General features: G+C 39.2%; 1 protein-coding gene across 1 annotated transcript in view; it reads left to right on the top strand.

The window, feature by feature from the left end:
• The window catches only part of khdrbs2 (KH RNA binding domain containing, signal transduction associated 2), an 85805-nt gene extending 59378 nt beyond the window's left edge, over positions 1 to 26427 (top strand). Inside the window, exons 4-9 of the mRNA XM_022763570.1 lie at positions 3525 to 3671; positions 11978 to 12105; positions 14411 to 14594; positions 24454 to 24536; positions 25247 to 25305; positions 26333 to 26427. Coding sequence (XP_022619291.1) covers positions 3525 to 3671; positions 11978 to 12105; positions 14411 to 14594; positions 24454 to 24536; positions 25247 to 25305; positions 26333 to 26427 — 696 coding nt within the window. The remainder of the gene's footprint in view (positions 1 to 3524; positions 3672 to 11977; positions 12106 to 14410; positions 14595 to 24453; positions 24537 to 25246; positions 25306 to 26332) is intronic.
• Positions 26428 to 27120: the final 693 nt, after the last annotated feature.

Below are 27120 nucleotides of genomic sequence, written 5' to 3'. Positions count from 1 at the left end.
AATGTTAATAACAGCCAAACTATCAGCAATATGGCAATTTATATACATGCATGCAACGCTTAGGTTGTGATTCTGCTCTGTACAACATACATTATCACTATCAGTGTCAGGCTGAGGGGGACGCATACTGTGTGCACCACTGAGGAAAAATAATAGACTCTTAACAGTTGTCTCTCACCAAAGGAGGCCTATGTAACGATTGGACTTAGCTTGGTGTTGTCAGTCTGTGATATTGATTTTGTGTACAGTCTGGGCTTGTCTGAAGCCCTGACAACCTGAGACGGATGCCGAAAGGTTGTGACTGAAAGTCTGGCTGCCATTTCAAGCGGCCTTGTGGCAAGGCAGTGTGGTACAGAGATAGTCAAAGTCCCATTGCATGCAAAAGCACATTGACATCACACATTTCTGCCATCTCATCCAGTTCCTCTGTAGGGTGCATTTGCATCTGAGTAGCCCACCCACTAGTATCAGACCATATGGTCAATATTGCAACTTGTGCACAGGTAGGCTATTTGCCTATTTAACACTGTGCTGATTCATAGCTCTAAAGCCTAGAGTCCTCATTTCACCTCTCTGACTCTAGACTGTGCACCACTAGTCAAAGCAAACACAAAGTCAGAGAGAAGTTTTATTTCTGAGCTCCTCAAGTCCTTATAGCAGTGCAAACATATAATATCGATTGATTAAAGACATGGGCAAACTGCCGTCATGGTGACTGATGTATAGCTCTCTCTCCACTGCAAAACAGCATGACAAAGTATTGAAACAACTCAGAGACACGATCATCTGCATGTTTTGATCTGATCCATAATGACTGAAGCTCTCTGACAAAGAACTGTCAAGCCTGCTGAATTTTTTTAATTAAAGCTGACTTCCCCCAGAGGGTAGAGAACAGCCCTGTGATGCTAGGACAAAAGTTTGAATCCCCAAATTAGCTTGGTGAGTAAAGTGTGGTACTCTCACCTCTGTGAATAAAGGTGTCCTTGAGCAAGGCACTCAACACCCAACTGTTCAATCAATGAATATACTTTTTTTTTTTTTTAAACTCCCAAACTGTGTTTATATTGAGATGACTGAATAATCTCTCCATTGTTTAGACTGCAGCAGCTGCATTTGTAGATGCTACAAGTAGAAGAAATGTTGCCACTCCAAGTCTGACATGACGTCTGATCATTTGTTCAGAGGAGAATGGATTTTATGATTCAACTGGTTCCTTTTAAAACACAGTTAAGACCCCAAGCTGTATTACAGATCTTTTAAGCCTTCAAAGCCAGTGTGAAGCCTCAGGTAGGACCCCCCAGGGCCTGGGTTAAGACTAAAAGGTGACTGCGCTTTTCTTGTGATCAGACTGTGGAACAGTTTGCAGTAAGAGCTTGGGAATCTTTTTGTTTCTCATAGACTTGCTTTACTTAAATACTACACATCCAAACTGAACAGCCAAATAGTTTGCTTCATTCCTTTTTCATTTTTCTTGAGCTCTTGTTTTATCGTTTAATCACTTTGTAAGCACAGTATTAAATTGTGCTTCAGTAATGTTATTCATTCCACGCTAACACTACTGCACTACGGCTGTACTCAGGCACAGCGGTGCATTGAGCTAAATGCTAATATCAGTATGCTAAAATGCTCTTGATGTGAATGCCAACATGCTAATAATATTAACCTTGTTCGACGTCTTTGTTTAGCATGTTAGCTTGCTAAAAACTGGCCAATCGCCAGTAAACACAAAGTACAGCTGAGGTTGATGAGAATGTAGATATTCAGTCACTGAAAGTTGTGAGAATTGAGATTTCACCTGCATCCCATGGTCTTCATCAGTAGATGGAGTCTGCGCCACTGGACATTTCCCTATAGGACTCTTTCACAGATATTTTGACTTGCTATTGCAGGAAAAGCACAGGTGTTGCCAATAGCCTTAACGATGTCCCATTCCATTTAACTGTCCCAGTAACCATGCCAGTAGTCAAGTATGCACACGCACAGGGAACTAAGACCGGAGCACCTGACTGGAATGCTGCTGGCATCGTTAACTTTAATTGCACCTGTGCTTTTCCCGCTTTAACAAGTCAAAAGGTTTCCAGTGAAAAAGGTCTGTTACATTACTGCACTTATTTAGCACCATTTATGTTGTTAGAACTTGGAACTAATTTAATAAAGGGAATGTTGAAACCTTTCCAATCTTTTTTTTTTTTTACCAACCCCTGATATTTAATGAAAAAAAAAAAAATCTGAAAAGGCACTGCGTCTGCTGCTTTTATATACTGTATGTTGTTTTGCCATTGTGCCATTGTCTTCTGTCTCCCCCTCATTAAAAAAACAAACACACACACACACACACACACACACACACACACACACACACACACACACACACACACACACACACACAAAGAAAGGTCTCTATATGTTTGTTTTTATTTAATGAACCTGTCGTACCGCGCCTGTCCACCAGGGGCTCTGAGTGGATCTGCCCACCCCACATCCATATTCCTCATCAGCTAATCAGTCTTCTCATTAACTTATCAGTCTTTTTTGTGCTGTAGCCTATACAGCAGTTGACATTTTTGACTCTTACCATTTGCATGATTCTACCTGTTGGTAAGTGCATACCTGTCTGAACACTAAAGTAAAGCTTCTTTTGAATGCACTCGTCCTCTCCTCAGTCTCTGTGCGATGGCAATTACTGATACATTACTTCCATTTTTCTGTCTCTTAGGTGTGCCTTTTTTTTAGGCACTATATCTGTCATTTTTTCCTAGGTCTTTATTTATATATTTTTATAAGGGTTCCCATATCCATATGGCACAAGCAGCCACCAAATCATTTACTGACCATCAAGATGACCTGAGCTAAATACCATGTCTGGGTCACTGGAAGTCTGTCCATTTAAACATTTTTGGGAGCTGTTTTGGAGCGGTGCCTGCAGAGCATTCCTCACACAATCACAACATTCAATTTCTATCAGAAAAAAAAAAAAAAAAACATTCACCAACAGCATCCCTGGTGCCACAATCTATGACAGAGCTCTACTATCTAGCCAGTTATTCTTGTCTTTTTTTTTCTGTTGTTGTCAGATGAGCTGTAATTATTCTCCAGAAGTTAAATTATTCCTTGTGCTCATGCAACCACACATTTTTAAAGCAGAAGTCCTCCATCTGGCTAGATGTAGATTTTTAACCAAACTAGCAGCATTTCTCTAGGGATGGTAATATCAGTCAGTCCACCAGTTTGGTCCAAGGACTGAAATATTTTACCAACTGTTGATGGATTGCCATGAAAATTTGTGCAGACAGTTTTGGTCCCTGGAGGGCGAATCCTGCTGTCTTTGGAGATCCAGCTGACTTTTCCTCACACCTCCATGAGGTTGACATTTTTGGTTTTTAGTAACCTGCCTTTGGCTTTTTAAAGTATTTATTACAATTGGCATATTATAGTAATATCATTAGACTACGTAGATACTTATCATGTGAATGTTGGTCTCTTTAATGGACACAAATCCTTCACTTGCTCTCCTTTTTTCATAGGAGGAAGAATTAAGGAAAAGCGGGGAGGCCAAGTACGCCCATCTGAGTAATGATCTTCACGTTTTAATTGAAGTTTTCGCTCCACCTGGAGAGGCATATTCCCGCATGAGTCACGCTTTGGAGGAGATTAAGAAATTCCTAGTTCCAGTAAGTTTTATTCTTCACCTTATTTATTCCTCCTAATTTTTATTCCTGTGTCATATGTGATCATTAGTCATTACTGCTGACTTGATCGTTTCTCCACCAGGCTTATTAACACAAAGCAAACAGCTCCTCAGTTTACAGCCCTCTGCAGAGTATCCAGGGTGTGTTTACATAAGAGTAAGATATAAGCATGAAGTTTTTCTCTGTATTACAACCACTGCTCTGCACTTCAGGCCCTTACTTACAAATGAAAAATAATGTATTCAGCAATTAAAGTGCAGTATGGAACAACTCGCAAGACTCCCGACAACTTATAGCCCGGAGAAGTTAGCAATAATTAATGTGCATGTTGTGTACTCTTGCTGAGTCAAAGCTGTAAATATTAATCAAGCTTTGCAAATGTGACAAGCCTAATAGAGGAATTGTGCTGCATGAGTCTACTTTATGGAGTTCATGTGTCTTCTATAGTGAGCCAATGTTCTTACAAGCATGTCTGCTCACTGAGCCAGGGGGATGATGATACTGCATCTGCACTGAGCAGTTCATACTCTTCCAAATACAAATTACTTTACACTGCCACTGTCTGCCAAAAAAAAAAAAAAAAAACAAGCAAACGAATATGGGATAATTAATCTGTTCCTATTTTCCCTGAAAGCTAACACAGAAACATTTCTGTTTGTTGGCTTTCATGAAAAATACTCCATTTGTTTCCCTGTTTGCAGGCTGTTAGCTCGTCTAGATTTACTGTAACATTAGTAAAGTGAAAACCGAGGAGAGAAACAATGTTGACACCATCAGGGTCTCATGAACCCGTGACTCATGTTGGTGCTAACGATTTGCATGCAAAATTAGGCCTTTAAAAAAACAAAACAGAACTGGCCCCTGCTGCACCATGTTGCATGCAGCCAGAGCACATATCAGATCTGTTTAAAGTGTTGTGAAACCCTTTGTCTACCTTGGTGTTATAAATGCACACCACATGTGCATTCGCTCAGAAATCAGCATCCCATTTGTGCCGTTCTTCACACTGTGCAATCCACACCAATAAAAGGGTCAGCTGGCTCTCCTGCTCTTTTCAGATCAGCGGGGGCTTTTTTGTATTGTATTTGATGCTTTATTTGACTGTAAATATGCTGGCAGAGTCTCAGCTCTGGCTTCACTGCAGCACCTTGAGAAAAGATGAGGTATTGTATTCTGAATTATTCTAAAAGAACTGCAGCCGGGTTTTTCTAAATAGCGTACACACAGGATTGGCCGTTATACATTTCTTTTTTAAATAGGTGCACTCATTCAATAAGCACAGACAGGTTAGGCCAGGCAAAAGTTTGAATCTTTTGTGAAAATTTGCCTGCAGAACTAATGATGTGGAGAAACTAGGAAGAAACCTATTCAGTGATATTTCAGTAAGTGACAAAAGGGCCAGTTAGTGGAAGTTGGAAGTGAACAATAAAACCCTTAAGTGATGATTTATAATTATTATTATTGAAAGCATGGGTGCCAGATATTGGGGGAAAAAACAAGTTGTAACCTGCTTCTTCATCAGACCTTACATTTCCTTCCTTACATTGTCTTTTCATGGTGAGTATGGATAAAAGCCCAGATTATTTAGTGAAGTCAGAAAAGGGGAAAAGATCACTTTGTCCCCAAATTCATTTTATTCTATATATACATGTCGATAAAAGCATAAAAAATGAACTGCACATAATGTAACACAACAGGCATCTGTCAGGATCCATAGTGACAGATATTTCCTTCCTCTGGTGGCAAGTGTCTCCTTCTGTCTACTTGTTTTTTTGGGGTTTTTTTTATCACTGCACTGTGCAGGAGCGGGTTGTCAGAGAGCGACTTCATGTGAAGCGTTAGTGGGGTTTGATTTGGCTGTAAATTAGCAAAAGTGATTTAAGAGTGTATGTTTCCAACAGGCTGAGTAATGTAAATGAGTTTATGTGGTTGGAATTAAAGGGGGACTCTATCAAAGTCTGTTTACAGGTCTTGGGAAGTACTACTCATTCGGCACCGTGATGTCTGGAAATAAATGTCTGATCCCTATGATTTCACAAAACCCTGCTTCCCACTGAGCTCCCGACTACAAAACAGGATAAATAAATACACGTTCTTTTCATCTTTTCACGCTGATGCGCTGTGCAGACTTGTCTTCTGTTTATAAATCTCAAATATTCATCATGTGAACAGGCCGTGCAATCATTTTCAGTTAGAATTGAAGGTGCACAATTTGTGTGTATTGTGTTTTTTCATTTAGTTCTGAGAGGAAAAAAAGAAAACACACAGACCACCAACAAGTGCGGTTTGTCTGACTGCAAGCTTTGTGAGATGACTGAGAAAAGAAAGCTCGTCTTAGCGGGAGCCCTCAGATCTGGCGCGAAGCAAAATCTGATCCGTGCCGTCAGCTTAGGGAGAGAAGGAAAAAAAATGTAAACAGGAACCTAATCAGTGGACTACTGTATATACAGGCTGAGAGTGAGGAGCACTGGAGAAGGACAAGCGATCCTGCTCTCAGCTGGATGAGCATGTGGCCTTCATCTCGGGCCAAGCTGCGATGGGGAGCATTTTGGCAGAGAGAGGATGACACAGATGCTTGAACAAGATATGTGGCAGTAATTTGTTTTTGCATAAAGTCAAACAGATTATGACGGACACAGGTCTGCTTGTTTTTTTTTACTTTTTATATAATTTACTTTGAGCCATATGCTCCCAATGAGCAGCAGCACTTAAGGTGGGTCTGGGTTTGCAGGGGTGAATGCTTGATGCACATCATTATCTGCATTTTCATCCTCAGCATACATCCAGACTGTGCAGGTGTTCTCAACAACGCAGGGGCCAATTTTGCTGTGGAAATGAGGGGGGGGGGGGGGGGGGGGTGTGCAATTTGTGCTGAGTTAACTTGCAGACAATATATAAATATATGCAAATTCCAGGTGTGGAAAAAGGCTCACTCTGTGGTTCACTTATGCTTTGCTGCATCAGGACATCAATAGCAGCACTGATTCTCCTCTGTATTCAATATCAAACCATCCACAGGGCAGCACAATAAACTGAAACGCACAAGTCCAAATCAGGATACATGAAGGTGAATATGAATATAAACTTTTGGTTTCACCAAATAATGAATAGAAGTCCAGATCAACATCCAACATCTTTTGATAAGGAATGAAATCAGCAGCTCACACCGAAAAACATACGGTCATACATTATAAAACTTCACAAACGTCGTATCAAGATGCAGATTAACAGCTGCTGCAGCTGCGTGGCTGCTCCTTTGCTTTGGGAGGAACATCTTTCAGGAGGTTGTTATGCGAGACAGCATGTGCTATGAAGATTTTTCAGACCTTCTTAAGCTGAAAAAAAAAAAAAAAACAGTTTCGAAACTGGCATCTTCCTGGCATCTTTTCTGTGCTGTACCTATCCATGAACCACGTCTGCTGTGCGCTGTTAACATTTCCTGTTGCCTCCAAGAGGTGTGAAGTGGTGAATCTAAAAATGCCCACAGCGGCACACAAAGTCTCCTCTCCCATTGCTTTGAATAACTTGTGGCTTGTGACAGTGTCGGTCAGAACCATTTGTGTGTATAAGGACTGAAACAAATGCATGGTGCCAGGGTGCCACGTCCGTAGTACGAGTGTGTGTTTGCGAAACCATATGTCCCTGCAAGTTGATGTTGACCTGCATACCAGCAATGTAAGGGAACAATGTCTCACACACTTCAATAAGCCCATGCAGCGCTGCGTGGACATGACGCAACCTGAACCTGTGTGAGAGCATTTTCAGAAACATGCCGTTCAGGAGCTGTGAGGTCATCTAAATGGATGGGGATGGGATGAGTCCCTTGCATCAGCCGATCTAAAACGAGATACATTTCAACAATTCAATTACCACTGAATCTTTAGCTCTGTCCTCCAAACTAACCAGGGGCATCTCCTGACATACATCCATCTGACATGATATGAGCAGTGATCTCATTATAGTAATAGCAATAGTCGAGATCAAATAGGTCCTGCAGCTAACCTGAGGTCACGTAAAACGCGCCATGTTTAACAATCGTTGACCGTATTAGTAATACAACAAAGGCCACAGGATATACAGTATTTAAAAGCTGGCATTGATTTGTTTTGTTTGGATTCGTATTTTGTTTCTGTTGGAGAAATTCATTTACACAGTAAAATCTCACCACTTCAAGCCTCATGGTTTCAGAGGAGGTCCGGCAACATCCCTTTTAATTAAAGATCAAATCCACTGAGATTGGTTATCCAAACAGGCTGAATTCATTTCTGTGTGTATTTTTACCAGGGAAAATGTCCAAGGATACAAGAGCAGTTCTTTCACAAATGCTCCTGTGGCCGACAGACTCAAATCACTGAGATCTAAGATAATATATAAGAGTGATTGGTATCACCATTCTTCCTGTGTTGACCTCTTAAAAGTCTAACTTTAGCTATTTGAAGGGCATCATGTGTGCACAAGGTCATGCATGGTCAGAATCAATCTCAGTGAGCAAACAGTCTGACCCGAGAAGCCTCAGCATGGGGTTTATCTCTGTATACTCATGTTAACGCCTCTGTCAACAGTCAACTTTTACAGGCTTTGGCAGATTTGTTGTGCTTTGGATAAGCTGCCAGCTTTCAAATTAAAAGCTCTGCCAGTCTCCTTCAAACCAACAGAACACTGTACGCCGTATTAATTCATTAACAAGAGGAGCGCAAGTGTGTGTATGTTTTTCATAAAGAATTCATGGTAGGGTATTACAGTATGAGGAACATGATGCTGAAGTTTGGTATTAATGTGCAAAGTGTTCTTCAGTACAGACCATACAGTCTACAGTGTCATTGGCTCGGTTTTGGTTGGGGATCGTGATTGTGTGTCACTTCCCCACTGTCTCCAATCATTTCCTGTCTACAGTCCACCTTTGGAATAAAGGCAAAATACACACCAATGTGTGATGTTATGGTATCATTTAGTCCAGGATCGAAGTCAAGATCTTAAAGATCTCACCCAGACATGTTTAAAGACATATAGAATACGCTGCTTGAAAAAACAAGTTCAGTTTACTAGTTAGAATTTCTAAATTAAAAAAACTAGAATTTATATACGTATGGATGGACGGACAGACAACCCAAAAGCATAATGCCTGAAAAAAAAAAAAGACGTCTACTCCTTTTCTCTCAATGAAATGTGAATATGCAAAGTTTAAAGGTGCCCTGCAGAGTTATATTGTTTACATTCACTGTTACTCACCAAGACACATTGTGTGTATCCTGGAGGTTTTAGGAGCGTGTTGAATGTATTTCTATGCTCATAAAAGATTTGCAAAGCAGATTTTTCTTAAAAGTGTGAAAGCTGCAGCGTTTCCATCCATGTTCATTGTCTTACAGTCTTCCTCCTCACTACCTTTGTTGGCACATACTGTACCTGTTGATTAGTGGTGAATGAGAGTGTGAAGCCACTGGCTGCAATGTGAATCGTGTCGCCCATGGGCACATGAACGAACAAAATGGGGACAGATGCATAAAAACATCCATAGAGTTACCAGAGGTGGACAAAGCACACAACTCCATTACGTGAGTGAAAGTACAGATCCTCTTGGTCAAATATTACTCCAATACAAGTGAATGTTGTTCAGTCAAGTTTTTTCCTTCAGTTAAAGTACTGGAGTACTTGATTTTTAAAAATAATTAAGAACTCAGAAGAAGATTCTTGCATTTTTGTCAACGTGTTGTTGTATTGTTCCACAGTGTATTTACAGAACCTAATGACTCTGAAACAACCTACTGAAGCACTGACTTTCTGCAGAACCTGTAAAAATAAAAAAGCTTGTAGAATATGATACAAACCCTATAGCAACGGACATAAAAACTCAACTGAATCAACAAAAGGAGCTATTCTTGTTTTCATATTTCTGTCTTTTTTATGCAGCGATGAAGTTTGGTTGTGGTAAACACAGCAAACATTTAAGACAAACTTTATTTATTTATAAAGTTTCAAACATCGTTAGATCTACCGCTGCCAAGTTCAAACTGAGATGTTCAAAAATGCAAATGCAGCAAGCACAACATGACTGAAAGTGTAGGAGTTGGCTGTGATCGGTTTTTCTCCTGTGATGAACACAGTGTATGGTCTATCACATTTTCAAAATAAAAGAAAATTTATTCCACAGACTAAAAGCTGCTTCAAAGTAAGAGTACTTCAGTACTTCATAGAAATGTAGTGGAGTCAAAAGTAGAATATTTGTCTTTTAAGTGTAGTGGAATAAAAGTCAGAAGTTTCCATAAAAAAAATAATACTCAAGTAGAGTACAGATACTTGAAAAATATATTTAAGTACAGTACTTGAATAAATGTACATCATTACTGTCCACCCCTGAGTGTCAAAAACTGAAAAGTCAGTTTTCAGTTAATGTGCACTGGATGCTTCAAGTTTCCACATCACACTTTTGTAAGTTGTACATTGAACAACAACTGGCAACAACAAGCTGTAATGTCACACAATCGTACTCAAATGTCCACATCTTATGAACTCACAGAGAAACTTTCCTCCTTCAGCAGACGAAATTTGAAAACTGGGCTCATTTATCATTCTGCATAAAGAAGCTCAAACCTCCAAAAATGTAGAAATCAGTTACATTTATGAATGGAGGGGGGACTTTTTAACATGAGCAGCTCATGCTGAAAAGACCTGCCAACATTATCGAGCTGAAAAAAGGTCCTGAGGAAAATTATGAATTATTACAGAAAGAGAACGTGATTGTGGACTTTCCTGCTAAAGTTGACGTCTGATAATCTACAAGTCTACAAGAGGAACTACTTATCGCACTTTTAGACAATTAATTAGTTTCACAATTTCCTGTTCGCACAAAATTATTCAAATCTAATAATAGGTGTAGGTAAGATAGGTAGTATTGTCAAAGATTTTATTGTATTCAGTGCCAAAACTATGCAAATCATTGAGTGGGCAGGTACTCCGCTGTGACTAAGTGTGGTGTAGGTGGGCTTATACATGTAACATAATGGAAATACACAGAGGAGAAAGAGAAGGAGGGTGTAAAAAGAAAAGAAAAGGTGACACTAAATCACTAGTGTATTATATTATACTGTGAACTGTAATCTAAACCGCACAGAACTTGCACACCCATTAATGTTATCTAGTCCTGCACTTATCACTCTGGACGGAATCATATCTTATGAATCAATGTGCAGTGAATTTATTGGTTGGATTAATGCTCGCACAAAGATGTCATTGACTCTATGGTTGTAAAGACTAAGAGTAATGATTAATGACCAGGGGAAGTTCTTTTCAACTCTTACACTGCCTCACATAGTCTGGAAACTTACTGTATGATGAAAACTCAAAGTGCAAACTGGGTCTTTAATGACCTCAACATGTTTTAGGAATTTGTTCAGAATGAAGTTTTTTTTGGGATTTCTCGCTCTCAGTGCAGGACAAGAAACACTGACCACCAAAGAAATCTCTTCCTGCCTCCACTGCTTTGCTGTCATTACAAAAACATTTTGTCCATTGTAGCAAATCTTGTGGGTTTAGTTTAAGAGTTTCTGAGAAATAAGCCTGTTTATCTGTCAGCAATGACAAGATAATGAATACTGCTTTGTCCACTCCCTTATCTTCTGTGTAATGATCCATATCATGTTTGATAACGGGTTGAGGAAAATGGTTCAGAAGCACAAGATGACGATATTCCCCACAAAGTTGTTGAAAGTGTCAATTACAGTCTGTGTGTGCCAACAAAGTAAAGGATATTTTTATGTTGTGTTAAAGGGAGATGAAGGGTTTTTTGAGGTTTTTGATTTTTTTTTTTACCCCTTTTTTATCTCTTCTTTTTTCTCAACATAAAGGTTTGAGAAATTATTTTTGAGAAATCTTGTCTTGATTTTGACGGTTAGACATTTTGACTTTCAGCCACCCAGAAGACAGTTTGTTGTCAAAAATTCACTCTAATTCTGCATAACAGAAACAAATTTGTTTTCCATTTTCTTTTTATCATGCAAACTTACTGCAAACAGTGGATCCATGGCCCTTTTGAGGAAGATGTATTGTCTTTTCCTACATTATTTATCCCTCCCCTGCATTTGGCGTCCAAACATAACCAAAGAAAAGAGTCTTCATTGAGAATTCAATGCTCAGGAACACCATGTGTTTCCTGTGCGTGTCAAGATAATTTTAATTTGATGACATTTGCTGCTGTTGCGAGCATCTGTTGCAGTCAGGAGACAAATGTCCTTGTTTTTTTGTTGTTGTTTTTTTTTATTCTATATGAGACATGCTGCTTTTTATTCCTGCAGGACTACAATGACGAGATCAGACAGGAGCAACTGAGAGAGCTCTCCCTGTTGAACGGCTCTGATGAGTCGAGCAGAGGGAGGAGTGCGCAAGGGAGGAGTGTACGGCCAGCAAGCACAATATCCACGAGGTAAACTCTTTATTACAGCTTTGGAAAAAGGTGCCCAGAGTGTTTTTGTGAAAACAATAATCAAGGCTTAGTTAAGAAATTCTGAAGGTTTCTATTTTAATAATAGATCTGAGAGAGAAAATGGGATAATCTTCCAAAGCACATCTGCTGTAAAAGCCGAGACTTGTGCTCAAAGTTAATTCTGTTTTGTTGTCAAACTTGGTGAAAACTTTTTTTTTTTAACCTCACAGGTACAGACATTATAATTTCTGTTGCACATGATGTAAAATCAACATGCTTTTAAAGTATTGAGAAACATTTATAGGTTTATTCCACTGATTTAGTATTGTACTCTCATAACGTTGGGGACTTACAAGAGATAGATGGAAAAAAACAAAACCAAAGATCAGAATTGATCCAGTTTCAAAGCCTCGAGCCAAAGCCAAGATAACCCTGATGACATCATCAGAGCTTTTAATACTGTTTTCATCATTTTTCTTGAGAAAAGGGCATATGACAGAAATTACTCTCATTTTGACTTTGTCCATGTAGACTTTTCTATATTCTTTTCAGCTATCACAATAACAATAACAATAATAATAATAATAATAATAATAATAATAATAATAACAATAACAATAATAATAATAATCAAATGTATTTGATTAATTTAATTATATTACTGGCAAAATACTTGATCCACAAATCTAAATATGCAAACTTAAAACCTGTGCTTTTTGTTAGTCATTGATAAAATCAAACATCTAAGAATTTATAAGTGATATTTTTTGATGTTTTTTATGCATAGACCCTGGTTACTGTTAATGAGCCGCTTCTCTAAATAAAAGTTAATAAAGACATTATACAACTGTTGTTACAGGCTGAGTTCTCCTCATGATGAGTAAACTCATCTTTGTGTGTAAAACTTTGCTTTGACCTTAACACAGATTTATTATTCATTGCACTACGGTGTGTAATTTTATACATTGATGGATATTCAGAAACTTAGTTTGCATTGTTATGAATGACAAATATTTTTATTTTGTAGAAGGAAGTACTCACCTTCATGGTATATTTTCAGATAAGCTGGTTCACTGGCAAACATTTCAGTATCCAGTATAACATCATTCTCTTCCTTAGGTTGTAGTTAATAGTTGTGAACAATATTTAAATTTTTTCCACTTATATCCTCCTGATAATGTATTACTCTTGATAATCAAATATGACTTGTCGTGCAGGTCAAGCAGACTTGAGGATGTAGGCAGGACCAGCTAGAGAAAAACTTAATGTTACAGAGCATTTGATTGGCTTAGCCACGCATGAAGCTGCTAGTGTGAAACGCCTGACTCTTCCAGTCGCCTCTATAGTTCGTTTTTAGAGCAAAATTTCCCATAATCTACCTGAGCCGTGGCGGTCCCTTAGAAGTAAGCAGGTACAGTTTGCCATGGCAGCCTGGCCTAATTCAGGCAGCGCATGGTAGATGCTCTAAATCCAACAGTAACACAGGACGCTCGCAATTTAAAGTCACCACCACCACTTCCCTACCCAGATTTTCTCCTTATGGCTCACCGATAAGCGATTATTGTAAATCTCCATGAAAAATGTGCACCAGTAATTCCCCTTTGAGTGTCTGTATTTTTGGATCACAATGAGCTGCTACCTAGTAAAGGATGTGCCAGAGGAAGAAAGGGTATCCTTGCCCACCTACATCATGCTGCTGTTAAAATGTAAGTTAGCAGACAATAGATGGCTTTGCGACGCCAAATCCACCCTGCAATCCCTGTGGTGTTCATGTGGTCCTGCTGCTGGACAGTCGCACTCCTATGAAAGAAACAATCCACCTAAAATTCCATGTACCTGCCCAAGTCCTTCGGGCCTCTCATGTCTCTCTGTTGGACAATATTAAAGAAGTCTTTACTCCCTTTGAACACTACAGCTGTTTGACTACAACCTGAGCGTATTCAGTAGACTCAGGCAGATGGAGATGTGATTTTGTACAAACACTGGCATGGCACTGCTCCATCGTGTCAGTGAAATAACCACGCAGCATCCTACAGGCATGTTTGCAGAGCAGAGAAAGACACAAAGTGACACTCTTCAGCTACTCTCCTCATTACAAGATCAACCTCCTTGCCAACAGAGGTTAACACCAACCTCCAGCTGAGGCTGCCTGCACGTATGCAGCGATAAGAGGGATTTAACAGGTTTCCCATTGTTTTGACTCCACTTTTTCACTGAAATCACTGCGGCTTATTTACACACGTCATGAAGTAAAATTCTTAGGGCTAAACTGATGCCATGTTTGTCCGCTTGTTTGCTTTGCCAGGGGCCACAGGGGCACAGGGAGGAGTGCAGCAGCACCTCGGGGGACAGCAGCAGTGACACACAGCAAACTCCCCACGACTGTTTTATCGAGGGAGGTACAAGCTCCGAGAGCCAGGGGGGCAGCAGGGAGTGCTGGATACAGGGTCCCGCTGTTAGCAGTCACACATGAATCATACGACGACTATGTGAGTCCAATCCTCTTTGCACACTGAAAAGTATAGCTGATATTAATTTCACTTGAACTGTGTGTGAATCAGACTTGGTTTAATCCCCTTTCGTGTGTTCTAGACGACTTTTTCCTTAAATGGAGAGGTGAGGCATTCAGGGATAAAAAATTAGGGAAATCAGGAAATTATTGTAACATATTTTTACATAATTAACTTAAATTTTAAAAGCATTCTGTACATTTTATAATGAACTTGGATCTTCTGTGCAGCCCTTTAGTTTCATTTATTTCAGCGCAATATTAAATTCAACTTGTTTGACTTAAACACAGCCTAGGATAAGTGATCCATCCCAGTGAACATTACATCGCCTTCATCCTTTGTTGCTAAGCTGGGTTATCATTGAGTGAAATACATTTGCAAGCATTATTTGTATGCATAATAATGTATATTTATATGCATCATGCATATTTGCAAGGATTATTTTTTCTTCATCCAGTTTTATGTTGCTGTGCAGATTTGCAGATAAATATTGCACTAAACTTGATGAATAACAATTGATTATGTTAATTGATTAAAGAAATATCTGTTCAAAAGTAAAATTAGTTCAAATTTTTCAATTACCTGTTAGTCATTTGAAATATCTTTTCTGTCTTTTAAAAATCTTCACCTTGAGGAAAAGTGTCATATAAATGTAAAGCAGCTTTGAATGATGGCAAGACACAAACCCATGAAGCTTTGCATTGTGAACAGCTGCACAATTACCACGGAAAAAAAAATCCTCACCAACTCGGGTCACTGAATGACAGGTACACAGAGAGGCCCTGTAAAGACCCGGACAGATGGTCCACTGGCCCACCCAGATTTGTCCCAGTAAATTGTCGGTAGTCCCTTGACCAGTGCTCTATCAAATATATGTTCACTCCACTTAAAATGATGCTGGGATCCATATTGAAAAAAACAGGCCCTATTTAAAAGTATGCTTGTCGTCAGATCTTGGAAATTTCCCAAGGTCATTTTGAAAAGACTACACAAGGTGAGCTCTAAGTTTCATCCAAATGAAAAAAGGCAACACTTTTACCAGTCTATTTCCTCAGAGCCTTCCTGCTAAGCAAAGCCCCCATGTGTGTTGGCAATTGAAGATTGGGCTGTCTGCATGGGGAAATGCACAAGCGCAGTCTCATTACCAAACCAAATTGAGTTCTGATGTAGAGCCTGTGTATTTCTGAGGAATGAGAAAGCGAGGCATTTCTTCTCTTTGTAATTGGAGGGTGGGAAGGAGGGTGGGAGCACAGAGACTAGGGGATTATGGAAAGATGAGTTTGTCCTGAACATTTTCTTTCCTCATATCTCACTTTGCTATTTTTTTTCTACTACATTACACGATTTCCTTTGAGCATGTTTCCAGAATGTACCAAGACCTCTTTATGCCAAGGTCCAGGTTTGTTTGTTTGTTTGTTTTTTCAATCACCGGCTATACAAGATGCTGTGCGGCTTGTTGTTATTCCACTACAAGAATCCTGCACTGTTCAGGCTACTGGAACACAATAATAGATCAGCAGCAGTAGATGGCTCTTTGTTGTTACATCCTATATTTGTCTTTGGGTAGATGCTGAATGTACTGTAGCGTGTATGGGTATCATGTAGATTTCTCCAGAGACATGTGATTGATGGACTCTGTCAAACTGTCAGTCTATCTCATAGAAGTGATACTGTGAGAACGTCCATAATTGTTCCTAATCGAGGTTGGTATTGATTTAAAACTGCAGTGGGAAGTATGAGGAAGCTGGTAGTTATCATGTATCGTCGCTTTATAATTTATGAACGTTTTCTCTTTATCTTTCTCCCACAAATCTCACCTTGCTGTATCCTTTACTCCAGCACCCGCTTTTCTTTGTTCCTCACAGAGTGTGGCTCTTTGTTCGATGACTCACCTTAGCTTTTACCATTCAGGTTTACAGAATGCAGCCCATCACTCACTGAAACCATATAAAGCAGCGCTGCCAAAAGCAAAAAACAGATTTGCACCCTTAAGTGATGTTTTTTCGACGTTCCGCTGTGAAGGACTTAAAGGCCAACTTGGCTGAGATCTCCCTTTTTATTGAGGATGTTAAAGGATAAAGCTGTTGATAATTTTATAATGCTCTTACTGTCAGCAAATTCCATTAAGAAAACAAAACCGAGAATAAATTGATCCTACTAACAAGTATTATATGTGTATCCAAAGCCGGATGCAGCTTATTCCTCTGTGCCACCAAGCTCCATTATTGTTAAAAAAAAACTATTAAAAACCGTGAGCCGCACCGTTGCACTCAGTGGCATTTTTCTTCATTACAACAAGCATGGGAACTGTAGTTTATTTCACCTCAATTCCACTGCCTCGGTAAAAACTTACTAGAGCACCAAATGTGTATTAATCCACAGCTGAAAATAGTCCCCTACAAAAACACAGTTTATTCCTGTTTGAGTAATACTTGCTAGAAAACTACAGTGCCCAGCTGTTAATTATTTAATGATATTAAATAAATTATTTAGCCTTTAAAAAAATTTACTTGTTGAAAGAAATGTTACTAGGTCTGACCTAATGAAATTGCCATCGTGACTGTGTAAAAGTGCCCAGGATGCTTATTAAATTGCCATCAGATTAACATAAAGCGGTGCATGTCTGAAAAGGGCTTTAATTACAAGTAATTATTAGTCCATTAGTTGGGGGAAATATCTTGCTTTGAGGAAGATCCTTGAGGTTTTACCAATATATCCATCAAGTGAAATAATAAAAGAAAGCTATCATATAGGTTGTCAGTGATCCGTCAGTCACATGACTAAAGCCACTGCCTTGTTTCCTGCATCGCTGCATTTTGCGGTTGTATTGTCCCTCATTCCTTTATGCACAGTCAATGCAGCAGTTATTAACATTGTTGCACAGTCTGCTGTCAGAAACCAATTTGCATAGGATTGCTTATTCATTACCAGCACATACACATGTAATTGTGCATGCGCCCTGTAGTTGCAGCCATTGCATAGTGAATGAATGACACACTATTGTTTACTCCTCAGTTTGGGGTGAAGTTCCCATAAATATTTGCTGTGTTTCTGCTGTGGAGCAGGTTATCATGTAAAAGGGAGACTGTAGTGATTAATGGCCTCTGTCACGCTGTCAGTGTCGTAAAACTAATACACTGACAGTGACCATTATTGTGCCTCTTAAAGGATAGCAATGATTCAGACGTGAAGTGGATCGCAGTGCTTGTGGGGGGAGCATGGACGGGGGGGTGGGGTGGGGGGGGCATTCAGGTATCACCTCCAAGGAATGAGCTACAAATATTTTTTACAAGATGAAGTCAGAAGTATTTTATTTTCATGATTCTGGGCTGATACAGTTTTTTTTTAGCGATTCTTCACATTGTCATATGAAATCCTCTAATCTAGAGATTGATGATTGTCAGGCTTTCAATTCTGAGGACAGGTGTTAACATACTGCAACAGACATGCCACTAAATCATCTGCTGTGTGTCTGGTAGATATCTCTGTCTCATACTCATAAGTGCGAGTGGGCTTTTAGCATCAGTTCAGATAAAGTAATAGGCTTTTTACTGATTCAGTTATCCATAAAGGATTGACTTATCATTAGGCTAATTTAGTCAATCTGATCATTAAGGTGACACACTTCTTACCTTTTCATTAAGACCATTTGATAATAAAAGAAACATTCGAAGATTCAAAACACACCATCTACTCACATGGTGGTCAACCAAAGCACGAGGCTGTCTCTTGCTTCCTGGTGAAGGTAATGTACCACGCTTTGAAAGAGGACATTTTGATTGACATGACTAAAAATACAAAGTATTAACAATGACTTTTAGCTTTTTTTTTACATCTCTGACAATTATTTGACATATTCATTACACCAGGAAAATAAGCAATCAGCCACCCATCTGCATAGAGCTGCGGAATGAATTTCCCCATCTGTACTATAATGTGAAAGTGCTTAAAATGCAGATCTGTTATCCAGTCAAAAGAGGCCTGTTTTCCAGTGATAAGTTATCTGCTATTTCAGCAATCAGCCAATGTGTAAAACTGTGTTATTAATTGTTTTACAATTGCATCTGAGAAAATGTCTTTCCAGCTCTTATAGTACAGTATGTGATGTAATGCAGCACTATTTTAGTTCATGGTTTCACACATAAAGCACAGTTTGAATCGGTACAGTACTTATGTGCAGATATTAGTTTTAGTTTCAGTCTGAAACATGAGAGAGCCACTATTACAGTCTGCCTCTTATAATCCATTATTAATATGAAAATTACTTTATTGAAGTATGTCATTGTAGGTGTCGCAGTGAGGTGTACTTGATATCAAAGTTCTAAAATTACCACTAATCACCGTGATTTTCTGACTTTTTAAACAAGCGTGACTGAATGAATGTTTCTAATCCTCGAGACAGAGCAGCAGTGAGACATTTCACTGTGATCAGTGAGAGTTCTTCCATGTGAAAAGTGCAGAGAGAGATTAAAGACGTGATTGATGGCATTTTCTATAGACTGGGACCATGGCCTCAGTTTAATGTTAAAGATCAAATCCCATCTGGATCAAATCTTATCTTTTAATGTCAGGGCTGATGATAGAAGAGAGGAATCTGAGAGTGATACAGGATTCTGCTCCTGACAGCAGACCATGAATTGTACAAATTGCTGGTAAAAACTGAAACGCATTGCTTGGTTTTTTAAACCTGAGCCCTGCAACCATACCAAAGCTGTGCGGGAAATGCCATAATGTGATTAAACACAGAGCTTTGGGAGGCTTTGAAGAAAAAAAAAAAAAGAAAAAAAGTCTAATCTATCTACTGTGAAAAAAGCAAAAGGACACCCTTTTGAAATGGGGGGGGGGGGTCTCCCCATATCATCTATTTCATGAACATAAAAGATGCGTGAGATTTGTGAGATTCTGTATATTTCTTGGAGGGGAGCAGTTTCTCAGGCCACCTTTAAGGACGGCATGCACATCTGCTGTAATTGCTTTATAACAATGGGTTCAGATACACTGCTGAGTTCACATTTGTTAGATTAATTATGGAAATTCTCCATGCAGAACTCTCTTGTTTATTAAAACAGATGTATGACACACACTTGCACTTGGATTATTTAATACAAGAAAAAACTCAGGTAGAATGCATAATGGCCCCTGTTTTATCATCAGGGACTAACACCGCTGGTGAGGGAAGAAGCAGACAGATGCAGTTACATCTGATGCTAAACTCTGCAAGCACACCAAGTAATAACATTTGTATAGCGACGAAGCCTTGTCTGGTTTGTTTATTTTGTTCTTCAGCCTCCCTGAAGCCAATATGACAAACATGATATTGTTTAATGTCACTAAAGTAATCGAGGTTCAATCTCATCATAATTATTTCCTCTGGTAAAAGAATCCTTCTCAAATATAAACTGTGACACACTCGCAGTAAATATATTCAAAAGTAAACTCGTACTTTAAGTGTATAACAGACAACAAAAGGTTGGTGCTGATTGAATTTGCACAGGTAGAAAGCAGTGAAGAGTAGCATCTATTCACTGAGACAAAAGGCTGCAAATCTCATTTTCCTTCCCTTTCTGCTGTGTGGAGAGGCATTCACAGGCAGCCCCCTATGAAGATCAGTCACTGTCAGGGGACATACAGGTTGTCAATTGATAATGAAGCACAGTGCTAAGGGCCTTTCGGTTCCCGTTGTCCTAATTACACTGAGCTAGGACTCTCCACCCTTGTGTTAACATTTGATTTATTTCCTCTGCCTTGTTAAAAGGGACCAATGTTAATAGTTTTTACAGGTAAGTGTCAAACTAAAGGAACCAGGCCTCTTTAATTGGGGCCAGGTCTATTTACACACAGTACCTTGTCCGATCTGAATGCTGCCTGTGTTCTGGGTCAGACTAAGGTCAGCACAGAGATAAGTCATTGTGATGAACATTTTGTTTTCTTTGAGCCGACGCTGATTATTTAGGCTTTATCATACATTACACCTGTTGCATAGCCTCTAAATATTGATTGCTTGTGTTTCAAAATAAATCAGTTGCAACCTATATATGTATAGTTAAAAATCTTAACTCAAGGCTCACCTACTAGTTTTTTCCAGAGCTTTCAACCGCATCTCACTGTCTTCCTCATACATTTATTAACATATTATAGTTTATTTGAAATATAATTTTAAAATCAATTCAAAAATGGATGGTACTGCTTCAAAAGTCTTATAGCTAATCATGCACCATTTATAAGCAATATGCTCAGAGTGAGATTTGAATCGCGAGCGTAACAAATGATTTGAACATTTGAGAGGATTATCCTCTTACTTGTGGCTGCCTGAACTCCCTGAGCACAGTCTCAAACTGAGAGCAGAGCGCCATCTGTTCAGTTTGACCTGGTAGTGAACCGTCATCCCGTCCTCTTCTTCTATTTTCAAAATAAATTGCCGTGGCCATGTTAGCTAACTTCTATTTCTAGTGTTTTCTGACCCAGATGTAGGGTTCGGATTAAATCATTTTAACAGATAAATGTATTAGAACCATTATGAGAAAAATATTTATGAAGGAGGCTCATTTACACCTCTGAGCTGCCCTCAGAGTCTGATATGAGGTGATTCAGTTTACTGTGATCTGATCTGAAAACTAATGGTATGAATAAACTAGGCGATGGTAAAAGGATCAACTGGATCGCAAGACTATGACTGAACTTCAATCTACAGTGCAGATCCATACACCAGTTCATAATAAATGATAAGGCAATAAAATACGTAAATCGCATGGTGCCCTAAGTAGTCGGTCCCCATTCGTGACAGTGTCGTCCAGATGTGGGTGTGTCCTGTTGCAGTTTGCTATTCAGTAGTGGTTGGCGAGTAGCCTCCTGACATTTCAAGTGTTCAGAAACTTCCCACAATGCTGTAGAAAATTGAGAGAGCAGACTCAGAAAGCTGCACGCACATGATTGGGGACTTCGTGCTCAGATCTATTTCTGCTCTCACAAATCCGTGCCTAGACGCTCTCAAATGTCGACATGCAGACTGAGTTGCGCTCAGACATTGATGTTTGCTCTCTCTCAAACCTTTTGTCGTCAATTTCTTTCCATAGACAGACCTGCCATGCCTAGTTACTGTTGCTAAGATATGATTGGCCCATCGCTGCTCAGGAGTGAGGTTTAGCAAACAGTCCATCGCTTACATTACAGTTATTTGTATTACCATAAATTCAGTCTCACATAAGTTTCATTGGATGTAATAACTTTTTTAAGTATTAAAATAAAACTCAACACGAAGTGATGACCTAATGGTCAAGTAAAATATGGGAGTAACATTTCTCTAGAAACTGTAAAAGCATAAACCAGACAACTGTGGTGTTAAAAATGTAAACAGCAGCAGGACTCAGAGATAACTTTATCTATACCTTCCTTATGCCGAGCTGAGCACACACACATCTTCCAGGTAAACTAACAGCTACAAACAGTATGCTGGGCTATGATGTGTTCAAATGACTTCAGTGTCTCTATCATTTATTTAGGTATTTATTTTGTGCAGCTAATGCACTAAGAACAACAAGGACATATTTATTTTATGTGTCTAAAGGCAGCACGGATATCATGGGGAAAAACCTTTTTACATGACTTCACATTCCTGCATTTCTTTATCTTAACTTTATTTTTTATAATACATTTGACTGAAATTAATCCACTTCAATGTGGATATGGGATTGCTAACAAAATGGTCAATTACTGAGATATGCAGGTCTCTGACTCCTGACGCCTTTGTGGAGAAAGACTTGTGCAAGAAAAAGAGAAGTATTGGATCCCCTGAACAACTTAATCCCTGACATAATCCCTAACTTTAATTTAGTCAAATTCATGTTCACACAAATAAAGCCACACAGCGGGAACTGGAGCTGTTTGAATCAGCATTACCCGACAGGAGAGAGAGTGTACAGTTGTCAAAAATTTACCTTTTTTTTTTTTGCATGGCTGCACTCGATGTCCTTCACACTGGTGCGTCTACTTTTGTGTCACAAAGCGTAATCAGACACAGCCACACCTAATGCACGGTGCTATTACTCTACTGTTAGATGTGGAGGAATAATGCGCTGTAGAGACCACGTCTGGTGTAAACCGACTGATTTAAAATGCACTGGATGTCGAAAAGGAACTGAACACTTGTACGTATCATGGTGGAGCTTGATTTGAAACAGCAAGCTTGGAAAGGATTAGAAGAGATTAGATCATGGCTGAAAAAGAAACATAAGCACTTTAAACTCCACTAAATCTCCTTAAATGAGCGAGATCCAACAATTACAAGAGCAGACAATAGCGAAGTTTACAGTTCTGCACACACTTTGGCCTTTCTTCAGTTATGGTATTATTCAGGTTAAGCTGTTTACGTGAGCCTGTGGTCCGCTGAGACTGGTTACCCCTGCTGTCAGGAATAAACCATTTCACAGAATATTATGTGGAGTGTTTTCTTCAGACAGATCAGAGGTGTAGGTTTGGTTTCTACCAATTCTATCTATTATTGGCAAAATAGCTCTTGCAGTCTTCCTCAGGTATCATTCAGCTCCTGCAACCTCCTCCAAGAAGAAAGGGCAGCCTGAGTGTTGCCTGAGAGGAAGAAGCCGGGGTAAAAAGTCACCAAACTTCAAAAAACTGCTCAGAAAACCTAATTGGTGTGAGCGCACATATATCATATTTGAAAGTAGCTCTGATGTGGGTATCAAGGTTTTGACCAGCTCCTCTCCTCTCTGATCAGCTGAACAGTCAAAGGACATTGTCCTCTTTAGAGGGATTTGGGGAGTAAATCAACTGGAACTGTAAAAGTGAGATGGACAAAAATGGTATTTTGAAAAGTGAGACATGTCCACCCCATCTCCAGTGGAAATTACACCCTGAAGAGAAGTAAAGAGATGAAAAGATGGTAAAGAACTGATGATCTTGAATTGATTATGTGAATAGTATATGGTTTATGCAGATGAAAAAAGACTAAAGTGAAAAGAGTGAGATGTTTACATGTCACAGCATTAGAAGGTTCTTGGACAGCCCCTCTGTGGTTTCTTCCTTTTACCAAGTTACAGTGTTTACCTGAATTGTTTCAAAACCAGGTTACTTGCATAACTGGGTTGAGAACAGATTTCTCTGTAGTTGTAAAAAGTCACTAACTGGATTAACAGAGTCTGGGACGCAGGACGAGATTCACAGCAAGAGTAGCCCTTTAGATGAAAGAAAACTGAGTGTTGACTGCTTATTCTCATTACATGATTATACTCCAGTTTAAAATGCAATGCTGATACAGAATGATCCTTCCTCTGTGTTTGCAGAGGACAACAGCGCTGTGTGTTTATGAGAAATATACAAATAAGTGTAATATATAGGTGCTTTAGCTGCTGTCTTTTTTTTTTTTATGTGGTTACCAATACTTACAGATGGCGAGGAGGGACATTCTGCAAAACATCTACAGTATGCAATTGTTCATAAATTTAGGAGGTCTTTTTTAATGTGCGCTCCGTGCTGTTTAGCCACTTTTATTGCTATTGAACATGACTGTAGTTACTCGCTGGCTTTTTGTTCTTGTTTTCTGAATAGCTACTTATCAATAGATGAGATCCATATCGCTGTTAAGACTCAGATGGTGTCCATTAGGCTCCTCTAGTGAGACGTGTTCCCCCTGAACATCTCAATCAATAATCTCTGCTGGACATGAATTTTTCCTGTTTCCTCTTCTATTATGGGCACAATGTGACGGACTTTGCCTGTAGAACTAAAGTATAGATTGTTTTTATATTCATCTCTAACCACTTAGACTGGATAAAGATGAGGAGATAAGTCAACTTGAATGCTTACAGTGTGTTTCCTCTCGCAGGGCTACGATGATGGATACGGTGGAGAATATGATGACGAGAGTTACGAAGCCTATGAGGATAACTACAGCAATCAGTCAAAGAGGTGATGTTCACTCACAAACGCTGGAGAAACAAACATAAAAAGCTTTTTAAGTCAGTCAAACACTGTTTTTTTTTTTGTTTTTTTTTTACAATCAGCATCTGTCCACTTACAGCACAGCGTGTGAAAAGTGCTGTATTCATCATCATGTTTCTGCATTTCAGCATTACATTCCAATTTCCTTTATAATCCACTTGAATTATGTTGTTTACTCACAACATTTAGAATTAAAACCATGTATCTTTGTAAAAGGATAAGGCTGGTGATATATTTTTCTTACTGTCAACAAATACCAGGAAAAGAGATGAAAAGAAAAAACTAATGACTTGATACAAGTAACAAGTCTTGTTCAGCAAAAGTCTGATGTAGCTTATTCCTCTGTGCCACCGAGCTCATCTGTCCTCCGTAAACTATTAGAAACACAGTGTTGGGCACCAAAGTTAATCCCACATACTCCGTTCTGCTGCCGTAAATACTCACTGGAGCATCGAATGTGTATTAATCCGCATCTGAAAATAGTCCCCAGCAAATTCACTCTTTACTTCTGTTTCAGTAAAATATGTACAGTATGTTTGCGATGGGATGCACTGACCATGAGATAAATAGAGAAAAAGGCCAATATTTATTTCGTGGCCTTCCACATCCACCAAAACAAAAATATGAACAAACGTGGCTTTAGTTTGACCGTGATGTTTCCCCTCTGTCTGATTTAGCATTTCAGAATATTACGAATATGGACATGGAACCAGTGATGAATCCTACAACAACTATGGTAAGAACAGCTTCTAAAGTACTTAGCAGAGATTTTTGTGAGCTGAACATCGCTGATCCAAACATGGATCATAAACTTTTTAACAAACATCCTTGGACCTGATTTAAATTCATTCCTGATAAGATAAAGTCTTGGCCACACACTCCTGGCTGCTGCTGCTGCTGCACTGATATTTAAAAGATGTTCCACAGCAGAGAAACAAAGGAAAAAAAGCCTTGTGCTTCCAGACCACTTCTAATCATCCTCACCCAGGGAGCTGCTCCTGCATGCTTCACCCTCCCTACCCTCATGACTACGAGCTGCATTTGACTAGAACGGCAAATGTGCCAGTGGAAGCTCAGGGGGCTAACCAATGCCTGTTGTAAAGGTGGAGTGTTTTGCCTTTTTGGATATGTGCCCTCATAGGCTTATTCCAGAAAGGCTGTTACTATCGGCTGAGTAACCTCTGCTGTGCATACAACACTGCCGTCAGGTATAAAGAAATATCTCGTATCTCCAAAACGCCAACTGCATCTTCAAATTTCCTCAAAGCTCTAAATAAAACACATTAAGCTTCAATTTAAGCCAAAATGTTAAAATCACCTGAAGTGAAGTTACAAGGTTATCACATGACAGCTGCGATAAGCTGGTTGCCACAGTGGGTTTGCAGGCTCATTCATTTTCAGCACAATGAATTGTGCACTGGTGTGTTGAGGTCAGACCAAACCAAAACCAAGGGGGCAATGATTTGATTTTCTGCTCCATAAACACTTTCTTATTTGGAAGCTGTGCAATGTGCCATGCAGCAGAGGTGGCCATCTTTATGTAATTTGGCTCTGAGGAAGGAGCTGCTGACTGTCAGATCTCAGTATTGGTCCAACAGAGGGCAAAGAGCTTATGAAATTAATTTTCCGTGGAGAGCAGCCTCTGTAGGCTCTTCTCCACAGAAAATTGTGAGATGGTAGTAGACAATACCTGTGTGACATGAGCTCTCTCAGCACAGTGAATGCAGCGGGTCTCTACCATGTGTTTTTAACTGTTTTTGCAGAGGAGGAGTGGGCGACTACCCGTCCCAGTCTCAAAGCCCCTGCTTTACGGCTGACAAGAGGGGGCTACAGGAAACATCCCTATGGTAGATACTGAAGGTGCTCCAGATATGTGACCTCCAATTTCAAGTTGTTTGTAATTTTTTTTCTAAATTCATCATAAAACGTTGTAACATTTACTTTTTTGTCCGTCTCCTTCAGAAATTGAAAAAAAAAAAAAAAAAAACCTTATATAGTGCATAAATCCACAAAATCTAATATTGCAGTATTCAGATTTTTTTTATTTATAAAGGATGGAGTCATTTTATGAAAAACACAGTGAAGAAATCTATGTTACAGGAAGGTTGTTATTAAAACTGGCTGTTTAAATACCCTTCATTACACCTCCAGCCCCATAAAAACATAGTTATTTTAGATTTTTGACATTACACAGATTTTGTTCATAAAGATTATGTCTCAGATTTTGACAAATCAGTTTCCATTTATTGCCTTTAATGCAGTGATACTAGCCGACCCCTGTAACGCCATAAGACTACACAATATTTCTGCCTCTCAAGATGCTCAGTAAGTTACATTAGGCAATCACAGATTCAGAATTTCTTCAGTGTAACAAAACAGAAAAAAAAACCCCCGCTTAGCTCATTTTTGGTCACGCAATATGAATTACAGGCAGGATGAATCTTTAACCAACCACAGCTTTGGAGCAAATATGACACTCACGACAAATTTAAAAAGTTGCTTTTTCTTCACTGATTGGTCTGCATGTGGGGTCAGTCTGCTTTAACTAATA

This window comes from Seriola dumerili, unplaced genomic scaffold (genome assembly GCF_002260705.1).
Source record: "Seriola dumerili isolate Sdu_G_001 unplaced genomic scaffold, Sdu_1.0 BDQW01000024.1, whole genome shotgun sequence".
NCBI lineage: Eukaryota > Metazoa > Chordata > Actinopteri > Carangiformes > Carangidae > Seriola > Seriola dumerili.
The sequence above is the reverse complement of the archived record's forward strand: the minus strand, read 5'-3'. Positions and strand labels throughout refer to the sequence as shown.